Below are 25,267 nucleotides of genomic sequence, written 5' to 3' on the forward strand. Positions count from 1 at the left end.
GAAAAGGTAATAAAATAGCAGTTGTGTAGTAGTTCCTGAAAACATGTTTAGAAAGAAAAACTGTAGGAGAAAAAGTCCCCACATCCTCTTGTATGAGTAAGTGATGATGTTCTGGAGAAAGAAATCCACAAACCCATAGAATACGAACAGATTAAAAAAAAACCAAACAATAAACTTTCACCTTAGAGAGTAGTTAAGACATCTTAACCTGTGTTAGTTCACTCCTTGCAACTTGTACTGATAAGAATCAGGTAATATGAGACAGTGGACAGTCAAGTAATAATGACATTTTGTGAACCTTACTTTAATTTTATCCTTCTGCTTCAGCTTCCTGTGACCTCAGATAAAGTTCAACTAGTTCCCCTTTCATAGAAATACCTTCTAAATAAATGTATTCCCACACGAGTATGGAAATACATTTTTGTGATAGAGTAGAACATAACATTAAATATACCTGCCAGAAGTATTAAAATCATGCCAGGTCACTTAAGGAGAACAAAGAGTAGTGCTGTTTGCAGGCTTGGGACAGCAGCACAGCAAGGAGCTGGGGAAAATTTCGTCATCAGTCAGAAATGCACAAACTAGGAAAGTACTGGGCCTCCTTCAAACGGTCAAGGGCAAAAGCGAGGAGAGTCCTTCACCTGATTAGTACAATCAGCACAGAAAAGATCCATCCTTCTGGCCTTGCTTATTAAGGCAACAAAGATAAATCTCTCCCTGCATTAGTCTTGCTTGCATCTGGACCTACTCACTAGGAAACTCCCCGTACAAATGCATAATTAATATCTCAGGTTTACACTAGCACAGCCAGAGATGAAGACTTCTGTGACATCACCAGAGCAGTTGAGAATACTGTTCACAGACTTGATTTTTATTTTTGTTTTGTTTTTTGAGTACATGGCGTACATATTTTATCAAGAGACACAATTCCACTATTTTCCAGAAGCATGAGATAGACAGGAATTTTCTGAGCCATACAACCTTTACAGTTTTGTCAGTTTTCTTCCAAGTCTCTTCTGTCGTCAGAAAACTACCCTTGCAAGTTCAAACAGAACCTGTGGAATGGCAAACAGATTCATTTTTACTTGATTTAATAATCCTTAAAACAGCTTACACTGTAAATGAGATTATCTGAAAAAATAACTTTTGCTGCAACTCAGAAGTTACCTGCAAAGAATTTGATTCTCAAATTATGTACTACTTATTTCAGTGTGATAGTGGGGAGAAAAACCCACCAACCTCTATGGTGATGAGTATTACTATCATCCACTCGAGGCGCAGAGCGTGCTTTTCATTCAGGTGATTTCGCATTAGGTCTGTCAGTTCCATGCAGTGCTGAAGCTTCTCATTCATTACCTGCAAAAGCGATCACTAAATAAAGGAACCCAATCCACAGAAGGGCTCGATCAACAGAACAAGGAAAGTGTTAACAGTCTTCTGCAAAACAACAGAACTGAAAGTCCTGTAAGGCAACGTGCATAAGCAACAGAAGTTTCAATACAAACGAGTCTGTTACTTCAATAGGTTCACAAAAATAATAGAAATTTAGATATGCATGGAGGTAGTAAAGTGCTTCTGGGTAGTATCTGCTTATGAAAACAGGCACAAACAATAGGAGATGCAGCCTTAATGGAATGCCTTGAAAGTAACTCAATGTTTAAGGCTGCTTTACCACCAGAAAAGGTGTACCTTTGTGCCACTTACTCTGGTTCTGCAGTAAATATTATGTCACCCTTCAATGAACTGACCTGAATGAGCATGTCATTAAGAAGAATGCTTCACATCTCAGTTTTCTTAAACTTGTTTTCTTGCACACATTTGGGAACAAGAATTAAATCTCCTTATATCTATTTCAAGCCTAATTTAGTGGCTCAGGAAATAGGCAATCCGTTCATGTGTGATGGGGCAGGGTACTTAACCTAAACTGGGTAAAAGACGTGAGTGGGTTACAAACGTTTAAAAGGGGATAGTGCACAGGATCTTAGTAGTATTTATTCAGTTTCTACAATTAAAAGAGACATTCACCAAGCAGTCTGTAACCCTGCTGAGCCCAAGACAGCTGATTGAGTGTGGAAAATTCTCGTATCCTTAAGACACTTACCTTAACTCTGCGATTAATGTTGAGAAACTGGCAAGTCTTGTCATAAAGCTCTTCCAGTTTTTCTCTGTCCCAGTAGAAGTCAGGTGTTATTAGCAGGTCTGAACTCAGATTTATATGGTGTCTAAAAGGAATAGATACTACAGTAATTCAAACTTACTTTTAGTGAACATAGGATCAAATATTTACATAGCAGGTAAAAGAAACAGGAAAATTGTCCTGTAACTTTTAAGTAAAATATGAAAAGAATCCCTTAAACAATTACTACAGTTGTATTTTTATTAAAGTTAATCATATCTCCTGAAACTTTTCTGGGAATACTATAGTGAGCATAAATGACTTTTTTGGCAAAAACTTGCTACCTTCCTTAACTTTTGGTACCTGCAGAGAAATCCTTGACTATGCCAGTAGCTTGCCGAATAGTACAAGAGTTAAAGTTACTGGAGGACTCCATAAAAACTTATTTCACAGAATTACAGAATGGTAGGGGTTGGAACTTCTAAAGATAATCTATTCCAAACCCCCTGCTCCAGCAGGTCCACCTCCTTCACTGATTTTGAGGGTGGGTTTTTCTTGTAAGAGTGTGTTCTGAATGGTATGTATTCTTAATGTTATGTACAATCAATTGGAGAATGAGAATTTAATTAATTTAGTGGGAATTAATTTAATGGGAAAAAAACCCCATTAATTCACAACGTAGCAGTGGTTTCTGAACAACTTAAGGGAAGAATGAGATTCAGAAAAGTTTTACTAACTCTAGCCCATAGGTAACAGTTCTGCTTACCCCTGTCCTTCCTCCTGGTATCCTCTGCATACTTCAGGATCAGCTACAGTCACTGGTTATGAGCCATGCGTTGCTGGAATTTGGAATTTGTGTTGGGTGTGGAATTTGGCCATTTACAATATGTTGCTTAGTGTTTTGTCAATAGCTGCGATGCCATAGTGTGAGCCATGAGCCAGTGGGTCCCCTGACTAACATCAACAGCACACACAGTCTCTAGGCAAAGGCAGCTGGAGGAATTCCCCCCACTCCACCCCACTGTAGTGTCTGGTCTTCGTATCATGCACAACTTAAAAATTAAGCTCTGTGTAACATGATGTATTGGGTGTAACCAAAAAAATTACCTTAATGCGAAGAGTTCTCCAATTTTCTGCATTACATCTGCATGAGACAGTTTTACTTTTCTTCGTGACTTTAGTATCTGCAAAGTAACAAGTTTTGCACTGGTTGATCAAGTAGCATGTATTAGTGGTGGTCAAGAAGTCCAGAGTTTTACAGCTTGAAATATCTATGAGAGTTAAAATCTGAATGCATATTATGCTTACTAACATTTGAGTTTTGTTTGCTTAGTGTCTTGCTTATCCTGGCTTTATACGAGTATCGCCATGCAACTGTTATCCAGGTTTTCCAATAAACCACTGAGTACATCATCACTGTCTATACAAAATCTTGGAGCCTTTTTTACGAAAGATGGCCTGAACAAGAGATGATTCCATTTTTTCTTCCTACTATTGTAATTTTTAAGACAGGACAGTGTTCTTTTACCTTTACTTAGCCTTTTTATAGCCTTCTTAATTACAACAAACAATGTATTGCCATTTATTTTCTTCATAAAAAATAATAAAAATGTTTTCTTTTTGAACCCTGCAAATATCATTTTTATACATGACATCTGATAGGCTTGCAATTAAGTCTCATGAAAAACTAAGGTTTAAGTAATTCACTCAAACTCTTTATTATATTCAAGTTAAAACACATTACTTTCAGCCCAAGCTGCCACACACTGTCCTTGGCCAGGTTTTTAAATGCTGCTCATCCTGTTACGCATACACATTCAACAGTGGCAAGTGACAGTGGCACAACATGGGAAACGTTATTCCAATGCAGAACCCCGCTCCCAAACCTTCAGAGACTGATGATTTCTTCTCCCACCACTTTGCAGACGTTCTGAGCTTCTCTATGTTGATGGTTTTACCATTGAAAGTATTAGGCATTCAATTGTTTTTTCCATATCCTCAGCTGTACCTGGATAGATCTTTTACAAACAGTAGGAGAAAAAGAGGGGAGAGATACAAACAGGATCTCACCTCAGGAATTGACTGGATGGATTCCACAAAGTTATCCAGTAACGATTCCCAAATAGCCAGCTTTACTGCAACACAGAGGCAACAAGGCAGAACACTGTGAGGGGTACACATGCTTTCATGTAATTGTAACTTTACATCTGCTAATGTGTTGCTTCGAGACACCTGGACACATGCAAACATTATTTGGAGCACGTTACCATTAGTATTATACAATCAATGCTCAGATATCTACAGACAAAGCTGGGCTGGGCACTGACACAGCTTTGCATGCAAAACCACCCTGGGCCCAGCAATCTTTCTCCAAATGATCCTGGAGAGTTTTTGCTTCAGCTCAAAAGTTGTGAGTTTAAGTGCACTACTGTACGTATGAAGCCTTTTCTAATGACATTCCAGGGAGGCTGGAAGTAATGAGGCATGCTGGAGTCAGGCAGACTTTGTGTGGTGTTACTCAAGAGTCTCCACTGCATTTCTAGTGTCCTGCAAAACTCCTAAAACCTCCTCCATTTGTCCAGTATTTGATGCAGCATGCTCAAACTGTGAAGAGTTAGCTTGTTCAGACACACCACTTGTGTCTGTACAAAAACTGAATTCAAACTCAATCTCCTGTTTTAAGAGACTATACCATTCACTAACAACTCCTCTTCTACAGAAGCTGTTCATCACAGGGAACAGCAACATAAACTGCTATGCCTCAGCCTGGAAAGATATTTCTACAGGAAGGTGACAGAACTCAGGCCTTTATTCTTTGCTCTGCAGATTCCCAGACAAGAATGAAATAGCCACAGATCAAAAATTATCCCTTCCGACTCAGAAAAAATTAATCGAGGAAGATTTACTTGTCAAAATGAATTCTTGTGTTAGTACTTAATAGTATCACCTAGTCAGAACACTGATAGTAGATCCAGTGCTGAGCATAATTCATACTTCTCTTTTGAATAGAGGCCTAATCCAAGTCAGGGACTAAAATGACATTTAACTTAGCCCCTGAAAAAAAGCCAATATGCATTTCAGCTAACACTGATTACTTGACAGAGGTTGGTTTCTGCTGTGTCATAAATTTGACTTGGACTATACTTGCATCATTTATTTTTATTGAATGTTTTTGAATGGATTTCCTTTCTGATGTGCACATCTCACACTAACATAAGTTGGTACCAGTTATCTCCTGGGAATAAATTGCTTGCTACATGATAAGTGGCACTACTCTTCCACGCAGTGGCTTTATGAGTAGGAAAATTATAGAGAACAAAAGCCTTTTTTTCTCAATAGCTCTTCCTTTGACAGTCAATAACCATTTAGTTATGCTGTACTCCCTGATCAAATGGTGTATCACTTCAAAACATGCATTTTATTTCTTGATGTGTCTTCTGTTTCAAGGTGCACTTCCCCAAATACTACAAGAATCCTGTCATTTACCCTAAAAGCAGTAAGGCTAAACCGACTAGATTTCCTTTAAAGTGTTTTCAAGGATGTCCTTACTGCTGCTAGCTTCTCCTACTTCCTACATCATTCAAGGGCTTAAGCAGTAGAACAATGTATTTCCTCGAGCAGCAGTACCACCTGACTTCTTCCCAGAGCCTCCCACTGTCTCTTGTCATGGCTAATAAGCCTGGAAAACATGATCTATGACTCTGGTCCACACCTTTGATACTGGTACACCTCTCCAGCTGGGAATCACTACTCTACATTACTTCTTTCTAAAGCTGGCATCTAGCTTTTTCTGTTAGAGGAAATTATGTCAGGATTCATTACCTAACATTACTGACAGGTTTCTAATGCAGGATTCTACGCTTGTTGCTATCCTGGAATAGCTCTCAAGAGTAGGGAACAGGATGCTCATTGGAATGTCTATCTTTTGTAAAGTACGTTTCTTAATGTGCTTTGTTGATTTTTAAGACAGTTTACACTGAATAAGGTCATTCCCAACAGAAGACAAGGTAAAAGCTTTGAACACATATCCTCCCACTAAAGCACAACTGATCTTTACACAGTTTGCCTAAACCAGACACCGAGTCTTCTCCAGCCTCTCACTGTACAAGTCTCACTTATAATGATGTTCCATAAAACGTATGGCATGAGATGGTATTACAAACAATATTAACTTACCAGAAAGACAAAGGGCATTTGAAAAGGCAAATTTCTGCAGAACAACTTCATCACTATCCAGCTCAGAATTTAACAAGATTTCTCCTTTATGAAGCTTTGACTGACCTCTGTTAAAACAAGGGAAGAAACTTGCCATGTTTATTTTTCTACAGTATTCAAGTTATCATAAGCGAAGTATGTGCAGAATTACATCTTTGGATATGAAACTAGAGGGCCCTATAGAGAGAATCCTCTTTAAAATCAGATGTGGCTCAATACGGTGCATTCGGGTTTTTTCCTGTGAGATACGTACTTTCTGTTTGCGATTGCTGAGGAACACGTTCTGTCGTGTGGGCATGGAGCTTTGTAATTCACAAAATCTACTGCTTAACTAAGTCCTAAAGACCATTACTTGCAAGTCAAGCAGTAGAGCAAAATGTGTCAGTTTAGATTTACTGTTTTCTCCTTTGCTTATTTTACTCCTTTGAAAAAAGAGGAAAGACAGCTATGTTCTCACTAGCTGCTTTTGCTTTGATTTGTTTTAGGTGTTAGCTTTTACATAAAGAGTGCCTGAAGGTACTTACTCTCCTATTCTGTAGTTCATCTCTTCATTCTCCCAATGGACTAGTGCAACTTCATAGGGCTGAATTTCATGCTGTTCTAGTAGTCGCATTATATTCTTCATCTAAGAAAGAGACAGTTGCACACAGAGGAACAGTTACTACACTGTATCCTAGTATACTGCATACTACAGTATACTATCACTACAAAGACCTCGCATGTAATAGGTTGATGAATGCAACTTTCATGCTCAAAGTCTTTAAATAACAATGAATGGGTGTGCTAAGTAATGAAGTGATTATTAACACCGTTTAATTCTGAAGCTCTCTGTAGCTGTGAGGAAGAATTTGTGGCTAATAAACAACTGCAAGGAATCTCTGAAGACTAAAATGTCATTTAATGTCTGCATATATAAAACAGGGTTAGGATTAACCACAGCAGCAGTAATGTGGCCATATTCAGTATTACAACAATGAGCTGTACAAGATTTTGGCAGATGTTTGAGTGTAGGAATGAATCTTTAGGATAAGTACATCAGATTTCCGCCAAAATGAGTAGTTTGCTGCTAAAATCAATGGTTCTGTTTCAACTTCCAGGGGTTGGGTTGCTATCACAGAAATCCTTTACCACTACATAAATCTGTACAAATAGTTTCAGCTGCGCACATCCAACCTTGAAGCCAGTTAAATGTGAAATTTTACTTGCAGAAATCATCTCATAATTTAATACTCAAGCATACTAAAACCTGATGCAGGAACAATGAGCCTTTATCACTCTTAATGTCTCACCAGAAATCAGACTTGGGATCCCTCATCCTGGTTCCGTTCTATGTACTACAAGGCTCCCTTCATAAAAAACTGCAATTAGAATAAATTCTGAACCACAAAAAAGCACTCACCTACAGCTTTCTAGAAGGCATTTAGCTATACAACAACCAATAAAAAAAAACCCCAATACAATACACTTTTGATGTCTAAGCTCTTTAAAGAGGTGAAGCTTCTACTAAGTTATACTTAAAGCACTCCCTTCAAAAGAAGAGATAATAATATTTCAGTGCAAAACCATGCTAGTAAATTGTTCACAAAGCATATTCTCCAGGTTAAGTTCTCAAAAAAACCCCAACATGTTGATTACTTGCAAGAGGTATTTTCTTTGCAGTGCTAGTTTTCTTCATTCCTTTCAAGAATTTTGGTGATGCTACCTATGTGACTTTTTTCACTAACCACCACTCCCAACACTACAGCTGCAACTGCTTGTTTCATAGTCCTGAATTTAATATTAGCATGACTAGTACATGCCATATATTCCAAGTCTTGTGGTAAAAAACAGTTATGAAAAAATATTTTCCTTTTTTAAGCAAAGAAGTGTCTGCAGTTAAGCCAGTCAGCTTGGCCAACCAGCTATGCTGTGTCCAGGGATAGTTCAGCAGTGCAAACCCCACTAAAACAATGCCAGCCAATCCATAGTGTAGCATGCCAGACTTTAAAAGTGTGTTCACTTGGATCCAGGTGTCTAGTTGGCTTCTTGAAGTCATTACTAATACACCAATAATTACAGTGTTAACAGACTACCAGCTCCTTCCAGAACTATAGCCAGCTCAGGCTTCCCAGGGCCAGTACAGAGCAAGACTTAACAAAGCTTTACAGCCCGTAACTGATTCTCTGAAATACGTATGTCTCATGATATGCATCCTTCCAAAGTTATTCCATTTCTCTGGATAATGAGAAACTGTATTTCAGTGGCAGCTTTCTTTCATCTACCCACAGTAATACAAAGGCTCCCACTGAGTGATGTGCATTTTGTCTAGGCCTAATTTTATAGAAGGGAGTCCATGTGACACAGTACATTTAATAAGATGTTCTATATTCACTAAATGCAAACTCTTGCTATTACAGGCCATCACATCACACAATTTCCTTTTAAAAAAACACCTCCACCTCAAAGCTAGTTGTGCTTTTTTGCCCTTGCTGTTTTTGGTTGGGGAAACTGTTGCACAACCTCGTTGCTCAAGTCTTTGAAAACAGTATTTTACATTGCAGATTTCTTTCATGGTCAATCTGTAGTTATTACTTCTGTTAAGTGTCTGTTAGTTTAGTTTTTCTCCTCCTAATAGTCATTCTGGAGTACTTTTAAAAAGCAATTTTGTCATTTCAGTGATTCTCTACGTTCTGTTTTACTGAATTACTTTCAGTTTCTGTTCTACTGACCAGTTTGGTTGGTTTTATTTTTTAGTTTCAGTTCACTAAATGGTGTGCATAAAAATATGTCCTCTATTTGAGCAAGTTACCTGGAAGTTAAAATTTTGACAATGACTTCAATAAGCAGTAAGAAGCAGCTTTCCTGTCCTTCTATAAACAAAGCTATCAAGGGACTAACTAAAGTTAGCCAGCACTGACAGGAAAACGTGGTATGAAATTTTCAAAGGTACTTAGACATGTACAGTAAACCAAGATTTTTCAGAGTACTCCAGCACGTAGAGGTGCCCAACTCATAAAAATCAAGAGGAGTTAGTCAGCTAGTCCTCAGAAATACCTGTGAAGCAGTACCGTAGTTACAGCCATAGCATCCTAAGTGTTCTACAGGCAAGGTTTGATGAGAGAACTAGTATCTTTTTTTATGCCAGCTCATATACTGAACTCCCCCAAAACAGACAGGAATTCAGCAACATTTCAGGTCTGAAACAGGAAAAGTGATCTTGAATCCAGAAATTGTTCATGTCTAGAAAGAACTGCTCTGTGTTTTAATCTACTGTAATGAAACTCCTCCCATGAATGCCTATGCATTTCAGCATCATCTATCATACCACTTAATTTCATGTTCTCTTATGCCTACAGATAAGATTGATACCTAGAATCTAGTTTTATTTAACCACAGTAATAAAAATCAATATATTTAAAAAACATTAAATAACTAGAAATATATTAACAAAAATAGGTGTGCCTGTGGCATACTCCTCTTGTTCAGCAAAGATCACCAAATTATCACAAGGGTTATGTAATTTCAGTATCAACATATTTCAACAATTACACCAACCAATAAAAAAATCTCCCTTCAGGAAAGTTGCTAACTAGTAGACACACAAAACAATATGAAAAATGGATTATAAATTTTGTCTGTTTAAAAGCTGTCCAAACATAACGTTTGAATATCTGTGTCTTAGATGGAATGTAACAGAATAATCCTTTTTTTCTAACACACTTTCTGTTATATTAGTTCCTTTCAAACAACCATTCACAGGTTGATTTTTCTGATTTACTTCTTCAGGATGTAGAAGAGCAAGAATTTCCTTTCTGTCAGTGTCACTTAGATTAAGGTGTCAGATTTTTGGCCTGAAGTAGAAAATGTTACTCTCTTTTATATTACGCATGTGTTTGCTCATTTTGTGCAGAAAGTCAAGTTTCAAAAGTGATCTATCAGCAGCTCACGCACTTGAGGGCAGCAGTAGGCAAGCACTTGCACTCACTAGGAGAAGAGTCAGTTCTTTTCCTTCCTAGAGAGATCCAAGCTCCCAAACAATGCCCAAACATGCTGAGCTTTGTGGGACTGACAAAACATCTGCTTATGAAATTTTAACAAACAGTTTTGCTTTACTCACACTTTTCTCTTCCACATTCCAAAATACAACAGCCCCTTCCCTGTGAATTCAAGGAAAAACTGAGGTATAATTATTCTGTTTAGAAGTATTTCAATGCAATACTCAAATTTTACAGGGTCAATTTTTGCCACTGTGAATCAAGAAACTTAATACTATCTTCACAAAAACTACAGAGTAGTGACTTTTAGCAATACTTTGTTGAAAAAATATATGAAAAGATAAGTTATATTTTAACCATTTAAATAGGTCTGGGTTGGGTTTTTTTCAGTAATTCTGATTGTACAGTTATTCCTTGAGTTTCATGAAGTAATACAATGCAATGACCTAGTAGGCTCCACTACTCCTTTCACACTATTGCTATTAATAAATGTTCTTGGCACGATTTACAGCTCACCTGAAGAAAAAAATCATTCCAGAATCATCATCTTTTGCAGATTTCTCAGTACCAATCACCAAGACGTTTGCAGCATCTGGTTTGAAATAAATGAAAAAAAATGAACAATTAGTCAGACTTCTAAACGTGATAGCTGTAAACTTATAACTGCAGTTTGTCACAGTCTGTCCCATATTTTCTCTTTCTGATAGAAATGCTTGCCAGAAAACAACTACAACATAAAACTACACTGCTCCTCTGAAGTGTCACACCCTAGACAGACTTCGCTGCTATACGGAACTGCACTGGAATTAATGAAATGTAACAGTTTTGAACCTCAAAAGGCTTGAGGGAAAAACAGTGCAGAGCATATGAATACTGAGGAACAGAATACAGAAGTGGACATGAAAAATGCTTGAACTGTCGAAGCTGCCCACAGTGGCAGAGAAATTACCATTGAAATTTGCTTGCCCAGAAGATCTTTCTCTTTTCTATATAGTAAGAGACTAATCTGCACATACATTGTGCTGACTTTGCTTCAACAGTCAGAAACTTGAGAGAGCATACCCCTGAGACAGGAGGAGGTACACCTGCATCTTCCCTTCAGATCAGAAGCATGCCCTTGAAACAAATCTTCCAGCCGCCCTCACTTACCACACTTGAGGTGCATTACAGAACAGTGTCAGAGTACACTAATTGGATTTTTTTTTTTTGTATTACATTAAACTGAAAAAAAGAGCTCCAAAAACACACTTGTGTTACTCCCACCACTAATGGACATTTGTTACAAAGGACCAGACTTCAGCTTGCATTAAGTAGAATGCCCTAAAACTTACAGAATGTGGACGCTCAAAAAATGTGGATATTCTTAAAACAGGGCTTTGTTTTTTTCCTTACAGGTCTGCTCTACTGTACTACTCACTAATATAGGTAAAGTTTTAGAAATCTTGATGTGGTTTTCACAAAAAGAGGTTACTTTCTAGTATGACTCATTTTGTTGCAGAACTTGTAGAAGCTAGATCAGCAGAACCCTCGCCTCCTATTACAAAGTGAGACATCGTGAAGAGGAATTTGCAAGCCCTAACATCTAAGTCCTAAACAGTTCTGCCTCTTTGCAGAAAGATCACAAGTGACAAGGCATCAAATTCAGCCTGTGTACAAATTCCACCCTCTGCTTACCTGCTTAAGCCACGGAGGCCAGGCAGACTAAAGCAGCAGAGAGAGATAACTAAGGATTGGATATACTTCAGTTAATACCTGAATTGAGACCACACAGTTGGTCTGTCTGAACTCTTTAAAACCTTTTCTTTCACTTGTTATTCCAGTTCAAAAAGGCATGATTTGATGAATCACTATGGCAATTTTTGGGTGCAAAGTCTGAGTTCACTGTGGAAGAAACAATTGTCTGCATTTTTTTTTTTTGTCTTTTCAAATATCACCCTTATCTTGATTTATCCACTCCAGCCAGAACACTCACAGTTGAAAAGAATTTGGTCCATTACAAGTGGAGGTACAAGATTTGCCTCTAAAATGTTTTTATATATGTTGAAAACGAGAATAATGCTTAGGGAGAACACTACAAATCAACAAATCCACAATAATTGATGACTTCTATATAGTAATATTTTTTGACTTTCCAAGATTTGGTGTTTGTAACTAACCACTGATACATGAACAAGCCAACCACCACAACACATCATATATGCTGGCACAATGCAACATCCTTTCACCATTACTTCCTCCAAACTTTTGATAAACAGAGTATCTCCTATGAGGAGTCAAAAACACACCCTAATTAAACAAAAGAACTAGCAAAACCCATCCTGTCACCAAGGTAAAATATCAGCAACATTTGCCTTCAGATACTTCAGTTATGCTGGGGATTGTAGAAAGTTTCTGTCTCAAAGCTGTGAAACCAGCACTGGTTTTAATACAAAGAAACTACAAAGGAACATGAAGCCTGTACTCTACAACACTCTGTCTTTCCACGTTCATCTTTCTGAGCAGGGTGATCATTAGTGAAACTTTGTGTTTGAAAGAGACACACTGGAGTATTACTGCACTTGGATTATTAAGTGTTTGAGAGGCAGCCAGGTATTTGATAACCTCTGCTGAAACACCCATAAACACTGTCATTCTCCTAGATTCATTTCATTTATTCATGCACAGGAAAAGAAAAAAAAAAAAAAAGGCATTTTACAGAGAATGTATGAAAATCACAGCTGCTCTAGGGCATAAGGTTCCTTAAGCTATAAAAAGCTCCACTTGTTTTTCTCTTGCGGTATACTTCAGCTATTTCCAAGCCATACTTTCCCAAGTCTTCAGAGATACTTTGTATGGAAACCAGAACAAATTATTTTGCTGAAGCCTAGCCAAGTGAAGCATTCAACAATTGCTAGGATATATTTGGCTCAATAAAAAAAAATTATCAACTCATTCTCTTTACTAGAACTACACATTTATGTGGGTATCGTTTTAATTTCACCTAGTCAGCAAGATTCTCTCCTGCACGCCTTCCTCTCCAACCCTCAGTGATTTACATTAGTAGAAGTGTGGGTATGCAAAGAAGATGCAACACTTCAAATTACAAAATTGTTTATGGAGAGATGAAGCACTACAGTATCACATTACTGAAAGATTAGTTAAAATAAAGATAACTTCCTGTTTTTTTCAGTTAGCAAATTTCTATAGATTTTTTTGTATCAGAAAATTTCCAGATTTGTTTTTCCTGCACATATCTAATTGTTCACTACTTTTACTGTAATTGTAATTTGGGGAAAAATTATTACAGGGTAACAGCAAGTGCTGATTATATTGCCATTCTAAAAGGTTGTGTTTTTTTAGATAGATGGAATTTTTAAGCAAAGCATAATTTTCATAGGCAGTATGATATATTCCAGGGTATAACCAGAATAAGAATATATGAAGTTACAAAAATGATATACTTCACCCGTATTGCATTTCCCAAGGTATAAAATATTGCATTTAGTATGTTTCAAACATCTACCTCTAGGCAAACTTGTTATTTCAACATATCCATGTGAAGTCAGGTCATGACACAGATTACCAAGGTGATACTCATCTGCTGTTGCAAAGGCTGTGCACTGCATCAGATTCTGTGCCAAAGGAATAAAGATTTGAGTTAGGGCAAGGCTGAAGCAAGATGTTTGTTAAGACAACTGTTTGCCCTAAATTTATCATGAGAGTGATATTTTTCATTTATTCACTCGTTTCTCTGATATCATTGTCACGCTGTCCACCTGGTGTGCAAGTACTGAGACTACTTGCTCCCTATTAAGTGGGAAAACAAATCACAGACTGAGATCAAACCAGATGGCATCAGTAAGTCGCACCAAAAAACTCTGTGACAGAAAAGTGAACCCTTCTTCCCTAAACGCCAACCAAATGCTTTAACAGTAGAGCTACACTTGACATTGCTTTCCCATTCTACAGCTTAAGACATACTCGGCTGACCCCTGAAATCACAAGCATGACACCCCTGGTATCAGCTTTAAGAGGAATATTTTAAAGATAAATGGATATCAACTGTCCTGGCCTGCTTACTGAGCAGAAGCCTCAACCATTCTTCCATACACAAAGCTCATTGCCCAGGTAACTCCCAGGTTCTGAGCCACTGCAACACTGCAGCACAGAAAGTCATAGATCTCCTGAGCCAGCTATAGGTGCTGCAGATTTACAGTGTCCCCCCCGAGGTGAATCTTGCACCATCAACACTGCCTCAACTGACATGACAATTAAACAGTATACATCAGCCAGAGTTTGTCTCAATATTCCACAGTCTTAAAGAACCAAAGTGCCGTATTAAAAGAAATAACTGGAAAAACGATACTGACTTGCAATGAGATTGACTCACACATGGCAAAGAAATCACGAAGTCACACATATTAAAATTTTCTTGGTTAATAAAAAAAGTCATAAACAAACCGATTTATAAATCCAACCACTCATTTTAAGTAGATTTCTTTGTTCTGGTACCATGGATGTCCCACTATAATGTTTTCCAGTACAATGTAGTGGAATACATCCAGAAAGTAATGTGTCTCCATGTGGGTCAGTAACTTTTTGTAACTAATACAAGTGGGGATGTAACTAACAACAAATGAACAAAACAACTGCACTCATCTGCAAGCATTTATATCCACAATACACTTCAACTTAAAATTCAAATTATACTCTTGCAGCACTCATACACTATCATACAGCAAAGCTTAAAAAGGTGTTCTACTCCTTGAGGTGGCCTATTATCAGTCATCAGAATCGTGCCCACACATTTTAACCTTTTCTTTTTTAATTTAATCATTTCATTATTATTTCCAAAGCTTTGCTTACACATTGTTTTAGTTTGCTATTGCTAACAGAAAATAAACTTTAAAAGTAATTGTAATATTCAGTAAGCAATTTTTTATGCGTATTTCCACAACTGTGTTACAAGGTTAACAGTGGAACAGAATTGTTTTCAGTTCCCTCGCTGTAGTACCTTTGAAAAGTTCCATTATCACAATTTCAGTTATATAAATCTATTCTCAATCTTTAAACTGCCAATACAAATTATGTATTTCAGATTCTGACAGAAATCTCTGATTATTAGAACTACAGATGCTGTGCAATGAAACTCTTCTGTCAAGAGTTAAATGAGCAAACTCGTACTTTCTAGCTAGTACATAATCTGAAAATCTCTATCCTGCTTTATGCTTCCCATAGTTGATGACTTGTGCTGTTGTTTATTTCAAGGCAGATGACAGACTTTGTTTTACTGCTGCAATTTTAGTTTCAACGTGAATAATTTATATTTAGTTAGCACCAGAATTTTTCTGCTAAGACTGCATGCCTGAAATAGCTTTGTTTTTGGGTGATGGTGGTGAGGGGATTTTTTTGGGTGTGGTTTGGGTTTTTTTTTTTGTTTGCTTTGTTTTTGGTTTTTTTTTTTTTAAAGTTTACTATTTCACTTAAATTTTTACAAAATCTTCTTTGACGAGGAACATTTGGATTGGGTATAATTTGAGATTAAGACACCTAAAAAATATGTCCACATGCACTATAGATGTCTAAGCTCCCATAATAGTTGGTGGAGATACATCAAAAAAGTCTATACTCTAATGAATGATTCAGCTAATTCTAAACTAGGTATGTTAACTGTCCGATCAACCTTAATGCCATGCTTTCTGCTATGTCACTTTCACCTGCTTACTTCAAAAAAACAGAATAGGAGAGATGTACTGGTCCTAGACAGAACACTCCAGCTACTCACCACTCTCCTCCTTTCTGCCTACAGCTGGGGCTTCATTGGGATTCTATTCAGAGCATCACAACAGCTATTCTTAGCAGTAGCCATCTTAAGTACCTCAACAGCTCATTTTCCGTAGTATCACCGTGCTCCCACCAACTGTACAGGCTCATGGAACCATTATTCTCCTTAGCCCATCCTTCCCACTTTAATCACACAAAGATCTTTAAGATGACATCCTGTAGGAAATCCTTGTCTCACCATAGGAATTGGTCTTTAGCTTAAGTGTAGTAAATACTACATCTTCACTTGAATTTCAAGCTTTTTCTGTACTATGGCTATAGCATGAAAAATTAGCTCAGAGGCTTTTCATGCCATTAGACCATAGGAGATTAACTGAGTAGTGGTACTACTCACCGATAGACTAACTAAACCAGTTAACAGCTTTCAAGTAACTCCTCTATCCTAAAAAACTGGTCTTATGACCGTTTATCATTGCTGGTGCTCAGCACTGCCTGTAAACAACACACGAAGACCGGTGCTGGGAAGGAGTAGGAAGGACCTAATTCATGGGTTGTTCTGCAAAAGAAAAGTGTCAACTGTCAGGCCCTCCCAGTCAGAAAACACTAAAGATGCTCAGAGTCTTTGTAACTGAGAATGTTAGCAGTGGGCCTAGAGCTGGTGTCTCATGAGGCAGACCAGGAGGCAGAAGGCGGAGCAGCCTGCCCCTACCTAAGTGCCCATGCAGCAGGACCTGCCTTACTGGAAAGCTCTTGGTTGCCCCCACACATGCGCAGGAAGGTCAGCTTTTTTTTTTTTTTGGTGAAACTACGATTCAGAGAAAACTAACAACACGCTGAAAACAACCTCAAGGATTCTCTATTTGTGCTACTTCTATTAGTCATCTTGCAAAAATCAGATACATTTTTGTTATTTCTCTGTACTACATAAGGAAATACACAAATGGGTAAAAAAAGCTTATTCCAAAACACTGTCAGCCTGCAGTCAGGATGACAGCCTGCCTTCACCCCTGTAGATGGGGCTACATATCTGACAAAACCACATGGAGTTTATTCAGAAATAGCAGATGTTTGAGTCTATGTGATTTCTGGCACAGCATTTTGCCATGTGGAAGCTTCCTCAGGAAGCATATTATTATTTCAGTAGATCAAGCAGTATTTTCTCAATTTGTTCACAAAAGAAGTAAAAACCAGCAGTGCATATTACTTGCAAGCACATACGTGAAAATGTCAAAGAAAGAAACTGTTGTCAATTAAAAGCCTCGAGAACCTTAAAAAAATGTTCCTTCAATTCACCCAACAGCACAAAGGAGCAAACTCTGAATGTAATGTCATTGTATGAATAACAAGCTTGAAATATTACATGCTGTTTCAATACTAATATTCTTCACTTTCTGTTTTCAAAGCAACAGGAAAACACAAGTGGGAACTAAATTGCCTGTAATGGAGTCTTAACATTACATTAAAGCATACTCCTGCTCATCATTAGTAAGAAGCTGAGAAAGCAAGCATTACAATTTGTGTTTCTGTGCTCATGTTAAATAGAATTTGTAATACACATATTTTGCAAGGTGAACTCTATTTTGAAAGCACAATACTTCTTTCAGTCTCATCTACAATACTAATGTATTAACAAAACCCTGCAACTCGGTTTCGGCTGTAGCTTCAAGAGATCAGTAACACTTTTGACAATACAATTTTCCTTGGAGATTTTACATACAAGTATGCTTAAGGTCTACCTTGGCTAGTATTGAGGTTTGCAAAAAACTACCTTAAGGATAAACAGACACAAGTCTCCATTGTTACAGTTAACCACATCTCATTTTATACAAAATAGTTTGTTGCTGCAGTTACCCTGTAGACCTAGGAGTTTGGAGATAAAGGTGCTATTTCTACACATAAATAATTGTCCTTAAGTAACATGGGCTACATCTGCACATCTGTCATGGTTTAACCCCAGCCAGCAACTAAGCACCATGTAGTAGCTCATCCACTCCCCCCTTCCCTGTGGGATGGCGAGAAGAATCACAAAAAACCCCAACAAAAAGCACTCAGGTTGAGATAAGCAGTGTAGTACCTAAAATAAAAAAAATATAATAATATAACAAAAAGAGAAACAAACCCAAGACAGACAAGTGATGCACAATGCAATTGCTCACCACCTGCTGACTGATGCCCAAGCAGTGATCTGCTCCTCCCCACCAACTCTCCCCAGTTTATATACTGGGCATGATGTCCTATGATACGGAATAGTCCTTTGGCTAGTTCGGGTCAGCTGTCCTGGCCTCACTCCCTCCCAGCTTCCTGTGCACCCCCTTGTTGGCAAAGCATGGGAAACTGAGATGCCCTTTACTTGCCATAGCACTACTTAGCAACAACTAAACCATCAGTGTGTTACCAACATTATTCTCATCCAACACACAGCACTGTACCAGCTACTAGAGAGAAAATTAACTCCCATCTGAAACAGAACAGTTTCCCATCTGAAACTTATTTGAATATAAGCCTTATACTATCTACTTGCAACTTGATTTCTGTTTCAGTGAAGCCTTAAACTTGAGTAGACCTGGACAAGCAAGGATACTTGGAGAACAATAAATTCTCCTGAAAGCTAGACTATGTTTCTCCATATTAACTGTGATATGACAGCACTGGTTAAAATTACTTTTAGTGGATTTTGTCTTTCCGCTTCAATAACCACCTGTCTTCCTTCCACTTCCACTTTTGTTTACATATTGCTAGCAAGTCTCCATTTCGTCTTCAAAATACCAGACACACTAGTTTCTATCAAGTTTCTTCCTGTTTGCAGTTCCAACCTCTTTGTAGTCCCACTAGGGTAAATCATGAAATCCTCCTCAACAAATAAACATGTTAATTTCATTAAAATGTTAATCTAAACATAAATCTGAATCTAAATTAAATTGATGTTTCCTTAATGTTGTACAGTGTAAATTCAATACTTTACCTTCATGTCTGACAGTAGTGGCTGGTTAGTTCTGGATGGCTGCTTGGTCCTTGGTGCCTTCGGTGGCCTCTTAACTGGCTGGTTAGTGTGTTTTGGAAGAATTTTACCAGCTGGTACAACCGAGAAAAATCTTGTTGATATGTTCCTAAGCTTTTTAACACGCTCTGTATTGAGTTTGTAGTTTTCCAACATAGCCACACCAAAACGTTTCCAGGATGGAAAAAAACCTTCCCTGCTCTGATGATAAACATTCTTTCCCAAAGCTGGTACAATTCCTTGGAGCAATTGCCCATTCTTGACTTGCATACATTGACTTGTCAAACAAGCAGAAACAGTTTTCAGAGCATACAAATTCCAAGACTTTGCTGTTCTGTCCACTCCATTATCCAGCTTTAATAGCACAGGTCCAGTTGTATTAAAGCTTTGGCATCGGCATCTTGTCATCAAAGCGTGGAAAGATCTAGTCTGAAGGTGCAGAAATTTCAGTCTCATTGCTTCCCTTAGAACTGTATCAAAAACAAACAAACAAAATCATCCATCAGTCCTTTGGAAAGAAATAATATTACCTTCCCCTTACGTAAAAGCTGACCCCTACTTCTTTTGAATGTATTAGTGCTCCTAAGCACACAAACATTGGTAGGATCAAACAGCTTTTTTCAAATGCTATGGAAATACCCTAATCAAGATCAAAGCACATTATCGAGCTGTGTGCTTACAACACATGGTGAAAAAGTAGAATCGGTTTCTATGTCAATATGTAAGCAGGCATCTTTTACCTCTGTTGCTTGTTCTTCGTAGCAGTTCACACTCTCAGTGACCCACTAAAGAAATTACTCATGAGCAAGCACACACCTTAAAGAGGACATCAGACTCTGTGAATCCTTGTTTTATACATAATAAAAACAGAGTACTATGTGCTTGTATGGGAATGTCACCTGTGGAATACACAAACTGATCTCCATCAGCTCAAAATGCTGTATGGCTCCAGCTTCCTTCATTCGCCTTAACTGGAGTGAGAGCACAGTCAATCAGGTTACAGTCTTGATCCTGCAAGTACATACTAGCTGGTACAACACAGCCTGCAATACCTGTTTGCAGATGTACCTGTGCTGACAGAAACACAATAGTGTCCTTACGCTGTTATTCCAGACTAAGAGAAAACTTTTAAAATTTACACTATACTGTATGAGCTAATCAAATAAACTTTAAAAGTATCCACAGACAGGAGGCCACAGTGGGTGTGCTTCACTTGCTGAAAAAAATCAGTGTCAACTCCCTGCCCCCACCTGCTTTATTGACCAAAAACATTTTTTCTGTGATAAAAAAAAAATAGTCATCTTCAGCAGGTTATTAAGTAAAAAAGTCATTAAGTTGTTTAGTTTGAGGAAACTGCCAATATCAGAATATTTTTCAAAAACAGCAGAAAGGTCTTTAACACTACCCATACCTTTCACATAACAGTTCAAATAAGCATTTTATCGTGAGAACAAATAATTGTTGGATGACTGCTGATTCTGTGATCCTGAAAAGGATACCTGGATGCTACAACAATAGACACACAACCTGAAAAAACCCTCACAAACTCGAACCTTACCCTCACATAATTTAATGGGAATACACTAATTCTGGTGAAAGATGCATACAATGTTACAAAAAAAACCAAGAAGATATTACCTTTAGGTTACTACAGAATAAGTAAGTGATACTGGGCAAAGTTTTATATGCTCTTGTACCTTTTTGCCTATTTTGTAAGCTTGTTATTTGCATACTTATTAAGAGTAAACAGATTGCTATTTTCATTTTTAACTTGTCCTGCATGTAAAAAGCAATCCAGAAGACCCTGTGCAGGACAAGGCACATTTACATTTTTAAAGGCTTGTTACCTCTGGATCAATCAAGACAGCTGAAAAACTCAGCAATTGCAAACCAAAGTGGCCAAGAGACGGGTAAAGGGGTAAAGCCTCAAGTAGTGTGGGGTGACTAGTGGAAAGAGACTCACAAGTGACAGGCAAACCTGTACTCTCCAAGCCAAGAAAACCTGGTGTCGAATCACAGTGGTCCCAGGGGCAATTTGTCATCTGTACAGACTTGTAACAAGTTAGAAACAAGCAGAAATCATATAGACTAAATTCCACCGAGGAGTCTTAACCCTGGACTTGCAACAGCAGAGGCCAGGGAGTGCAAAACAGGACAATCCAGGAAATAGGAGGATAAAGAGCTACCACAAGACAGCAGGCACCATCTCTAACCAGCAGAAACGAATCTGTCCTTTATTTTCCAACGCCTCTAACACATGACACACTTTATTCACACCCACTGACTCCAAGCTTAGTGCGGCAGAGCCTGCCGGATGTACGACTAAACGGCGTCTGCTCGGCCGACGGACAGAACGGCTGTATCCTGCGCTGCCCGCCCGGCCGAGTGCTGCGAGACGCCGGGAGCCATGGGTCGCGGTGCGCCGGCTGCCCATGGGGCCGCACACCGTGGGCGCTGCAGCCCGCCCAGCCCCCGCCTCCCCTCAGGGAAACATCGGCGGCGAAAGCTCCAGCCCCGGGAGTGCCCCCTCCGAGATGCGCAGGGAGGAGGGGCCCCACTCCCATTGGCTGCCTGCCGGGGCGAGCGGGCGGCAGGCCGCCAGGGAGCCAATCAGAAGCAGAAGCCGCCCCGCCTCCGCAGGAAGAGCGAGGCCCCCGCCTGAGGCGGCAGCCGATGCGCCTGGGCCGCGGCCTGGTGGCGGCGTGCGGCTGACGGGCGCCCCTGGCGGGCGCGAGGAGGCGCCGCCACCAGGCCGAGCGTCACCGCGGAGGAGCCTGCCCTCTCCCCCTCCCCGTACCGTTCCATCCTGCCCGGCTGCCGCCGCAGCTGCGCCACTGCTCCGCAGCGCCGTGCGCAGCGCCCGGCGGTCCACAACTTCACAGTACCCAAGTATCAAGGCCAGGCAAGGGAACGGCCCCGACCCTTGCTGCTGCGGCACCAGCAAGGGCAGTCTGGGGCGGAGGAAGGGATGAGGCAGGAAATCGCCCCCTCTCCCTCCCGCGGGCAGGGCACTTTCTCACCCCTGAAACTGTCTCCCCTCGCTCAGCCTTCAGCCGTACCCACGGGGGACGCGGGGCTCTGCCACTCGCGGCAGGTTCAGAGCCGTCGGCTAGGGCGGAGGAGGCCGCCCCGGCCGGCCTGCATCCTCCCGCGGGCGCTGCGGTAGGCCCAGCCCGCAGGCGTCCGCGCTGCCGCCAGTCCGAGGTGGGGGGCGACGCGGGAAAGCGTCCCAGCAGGGGCTACACAGCCGCCTTCCCCCAGCAGAGGCGGCGGGGAGCGGCCGAAGGCAGCCGCGCCGCCGCTCCTCCCCGCGATGGCCCGCCCGCCGCCGCCGCCGCCGCCGCAGGAGGGGCGAGGCGGTTGCCGCCGCGCGCCAGCACTGACCTGGGGGAGGGGGCGAGCCGCTCTCCGCCGCGCGAGCCGTGGCCCCGCCCACCGCCCGCCGAGCTCCGCCAGGGCGCGCGGGCCGCCAGGCCCCGCCCGCCCCTCCGTCCGTCGCCGTGCCGCGCGGCGGGCGCGGCTCACTCGCCAATAACGTCCGGCTGCCGCGCCCCACTTCCGGGGGGTGGCTCGCCGGCTCCTGGGGGTGGAGCAAGATGGCGGCGGTAACGGCTCTACCGATCTCCCTCTCGGGCAGGTTTAAGGGGTCCGTCACGGCCTGGCGCGCTCGTTACTGGAGCGGGGTGGGGGGACAGCAGGGGGCTGAGAGAGCAGCCGCTGCCCACCTGGCCGGGCAGCGACTGCTTTCGGGCGCCAGGCCCCGCGGTCGTGGTCTCCGGCCTAGCGGCGGGCGCCGGGTGGGGCCAGGGGCCGGCTCTCAGTCCCGCTCCTGCGGGCGGGGCTGCTCGGGCAGGGGCCGCGCGGCCGGGAGGCGGCGCTGTAGGCTGTGTGCTGGCCCTGTCCCAGGCCCAAGCCTCCCGCCGCGGCCGCACGGGCGCGCGCCTCTGCAGGCCAGACCGGCGCGTCCTTGCTTCGCCCTCGCTCACCGCTGGTTGTCGCCTCCCGGGATAAGTCGGGGAAGGGTACAACCTGCGGTGCTGTTTTTGCCCTGGTTTTTTTTTTTTTTTTTGGGTTTTTTTGGTTTTTTTTTTTTTTTCCCATTGCTTTCTGGGTTTCTCGGTGTTCAGCAGTACGTAACTGTTCAATTCTGTTCTGTCCTGAGACTGGCGCTACGGCTAGTGGGATGGAGACGTTCAAATACAAATCCTTGATCACGCTGAGTTCAAACTCTCCGTAGGGCTGACCACGGTCTGCTCATGGTCCTTGTCGTATATAAACCGCTTTTGGGGAAAATGTAAACCAAGGATCTAGTGGAGAGCAAGCAGTGTGTTCTTGTTGGTACATGTTAAACTTTTAAATAAATGCCTCTACTTCTAGTTTTACATTGCCTTTACTTTACATCCGGATGACCGAGCAGTTAGGGAATGTGTTTTACCTTAGAATTATATGCAGTTTTCACTCTTATGGTAGGACCAATGAGTTAACATTTCCTTCCCTGAATAAACTGACACATATTTTTCTTCAAAAGGGAGCTTAAGAACCTGACCATTTTGAGATTTGTTAGTGTGGTTTTTATTGGTGCCCACTGCTTTAAAGGCACATAAACTTAATTTTGAGACCTTGCATGTATTTAAAGGAATAAAAGATATTTCACTGTTTACTCTCAAGAAAACTTTGATTCTTTCCTTCTTAGGTCCTTTGCGTATTATACAATCAAAGACAGACTGCCCCAGATCCTCACAAGAGCTATTGATACTCTGCATCGACATAAAAATGAATTTTTTGAAGAACATGGTGAGGTAAGGGATTCCCCCCAACCCTTGAGAGACTGCTTCTCTGCTTTATTTATAGTGGTTTCTTACTAGAGGTGTTAATTTCCTGTCTTAATCTTTTTGACAGCTCTTTTTTTCTTTATCACCTCTTGCTTGTAGCTGTTTTTCCTTAATTTTGTAATTGACCTTTCTGTCAAATCTTTTTCGGGTCTATCTGTTCTGAAACAGCTTAATTTTCTCAGCTTTTTGTTTTGATGTAACGTATAAGAGGCTGTAGCATTTTCTGAATGTGGCAATAATTCAATATATTATTCCCTTTATAATAAGCAAAAAGCCTAGTCTCAAAGGATGTCCCAGCCTTTTAGAATATTAGGTGTAAAATGAGCCTCATTCACCAAAATGTGTGTGTTTTGAATTGAGCTCTGATTTGCTGGGGACTCATATTTGGCAATTTAGACTTACTACTTGCATTGTTTATGGAAAATTTATCTGTGTCTAAAGAAATAAATGTTCAGAATAGGAACTTCTCCACTTTTTTTTTCAGAAAGGTGTTGAAGCAGAGAAGAGAGCTATATCTTTCCTCTCCAAGCTGCGGAATGAACTGCAGACAGACAAAGCAATGACCCCTTTAGAAGACGAGCTGCCCGATGCTGTGCTGTGGAACCAGCACCTAGACTACCAACGAAATTTGTCAAACGGAAATGGAGAACCGAGTTGGTTTCAGTCCCCGTGGTTATTTGTAGAGTGTTACATGTATCGAAGAATTCACGCAGCGTTAGCACAGAAGTAAGTATTTGCTAGCTTGGTATATTACTCTGCAAAATGTAGTTCTGTCCCATTTTTATTTTAGGAGACAGGAAGATGTCTAGGGATTAAGATACAGGCAGATTTTTAGGTTTTGCCGTATTCCTTTTCCCCTCATCTTGCACATCGGGTTTAAAATCAATAGTTTTTCTTTTTACATACAGCTTCATCCCAGGACAAGGGATAATGAGATGAAGCTGGAACACAAAAAGTTCCATTTAAATGTAAGAAAAAACTATTTTACTGTGAGGGTGACGGAGCAGTGACACAGGCTGCCCAGAGGGGTTATGGAGTCTCCTTCGTTGGAGGTCTTCAAGACCCACCTGGACATGTTCCTATGTGACCTGATCTAGGTGAACCTGCTTCTGCAGGGGGGTTGGACTAGATGATCTCTAAAGGTCCCTTCCAACCGCTACCATTCTATGATTCTATGATGTAGCAGAGTTTGAAGCTTATTTCATTTTTTTATGCTTCAGTTTCTGTGACTTGGTCTACACAAAAACTCGTAAGCTTGACTGTATGGCTTGACCTTATTGCATACAAATGTACATTCAGAGAAGAAAGTTATTTACCATTTCTAAAAGGATTATTAGTCTAGAATTACCTCTTAAGGCATACGTTAGCC

The 25,267-nt window shown here is 40.6% G+C and overlaps 2 protein-coding genes across 8 annotated transcripts in view; one reads left to right on the top strand and one right to left on the bottom strand.

Moving 5' to 3' along the window:
- Positions 1–858: 858 nt before the first annotated feature.
- On the bottom strand, positions 859–22,369 carry RMND1 (required for meiotic nuclear division 1 homolog). Of its 5 annotated transcripts, none has more exons than XM_061988991.1 (12): positions 22,087–22,361; positions 19,031–19,536; positions 13,808–13,916; positions 10,822–10,897; positions 10,428–10,467; positions 6,856–6,956; positions 6,293–6,399; positions 4,187–4,251; positions 3,224–3,300; positions 2,102–2,222; positions 1,240–1,356; positions 859–1,055 (listed from the first exon to the last, which is right to left on the bottom strand). In XM_061988991.1, the coding sequence occupies exons 2-12, from the start codon at positions 19,520–19,522 to the stop codon at positions 1,023–1,025; spliced, it is 1,338 nt and encodes a 445-aa protein (XP_061844975.1). In that variant the 5' UTR covers positions 19,523–19,536; positions 22,087–22,361; the 3' UTR covers positions 859–1,022. The 5 variants fall into 5 exon arrangements, 4 of the variants coding, with proteins under 4 accessions (XP_061844975.1, XP_061844976.1, XP_061844978.1 ...); XM_061988992.1 differs by lacking the exon at positions 22,087–22,361 and adding an exon at positions 19,966–20,197; XR_009818101.1 differs by lacking the exon at positions 859–1,055 and adding an exon at positions 1,749–1,924 and having other exon boundaries at positions 1,273–1,356; positions 22,087–22,367.
- Positions 22,370–22,634: 265 nt separating this feature from the next.
- LOC104551674 (coiled-coil domain-containing protein 170) overlaps positions 22,635–25,267 on the top strand; it is a 55,381-nt gene continuing 52,748 nt past the window's right edge. For 2 of the 3 annotated variants that reach the window (XM_061988987.1, XM_061988988.1), the window contains exons 1-3: positions 22,635–22,712; positions 23,760–23,865; positions 24,383–24,624. In XM_061988987.1, coding sequence (XP_061844971.1) covers positions 22,663–22,712; positions 23,760–23,865; positions 24,383–24,624 — 398 coding nt within the window. In that variant the 5' untranslated portion in view covers positions 22,635–22,662. The remainder of the gene's footprint in view (positions 22,713–23,759; positions 23,866–24,382; positions 24,625–25,267) is intronic. The other variant, XM_061988989.1, reaches the window with a different exon arrangement.

The sequence above is a fragment of the Colius striatus genome, chromosome 2 (genome assembly GCF_028858725.1).
Source record: "Colius striatus isolate bColStr4 chromosome 2, bColStr4.1.hap1, whole genome shotgun sequence".
NCBI lineage: Eukaryota > Metazoa > Chordata > Aves > Coliiformes > Coliidae > Colius > Colius striatus.

Coding starts and splice junctions, on each gene's coding strand:
- RMND1 (XM_061988991.1), bottom strand. CDS start 19,522: ATGAGACTGAAATTTCTGCACCTTCAGACTAGATCTTTCCACGCTTTG. Junction 6,957..10,427: donor GGAATGTGGAAGAGAAAAGT/GTGAGTAAAGCA, acceptor TCTCTTTCTTAG/ATGAAGAATATAATGCGACT. Junction 4,252..6,292: donor AAATGCCCTTTGTCTTTCTG/GTAAGTTAATAT, acceptor TCTGTGTTGCAG/TAAAGCTGGCTATTTGGGAA.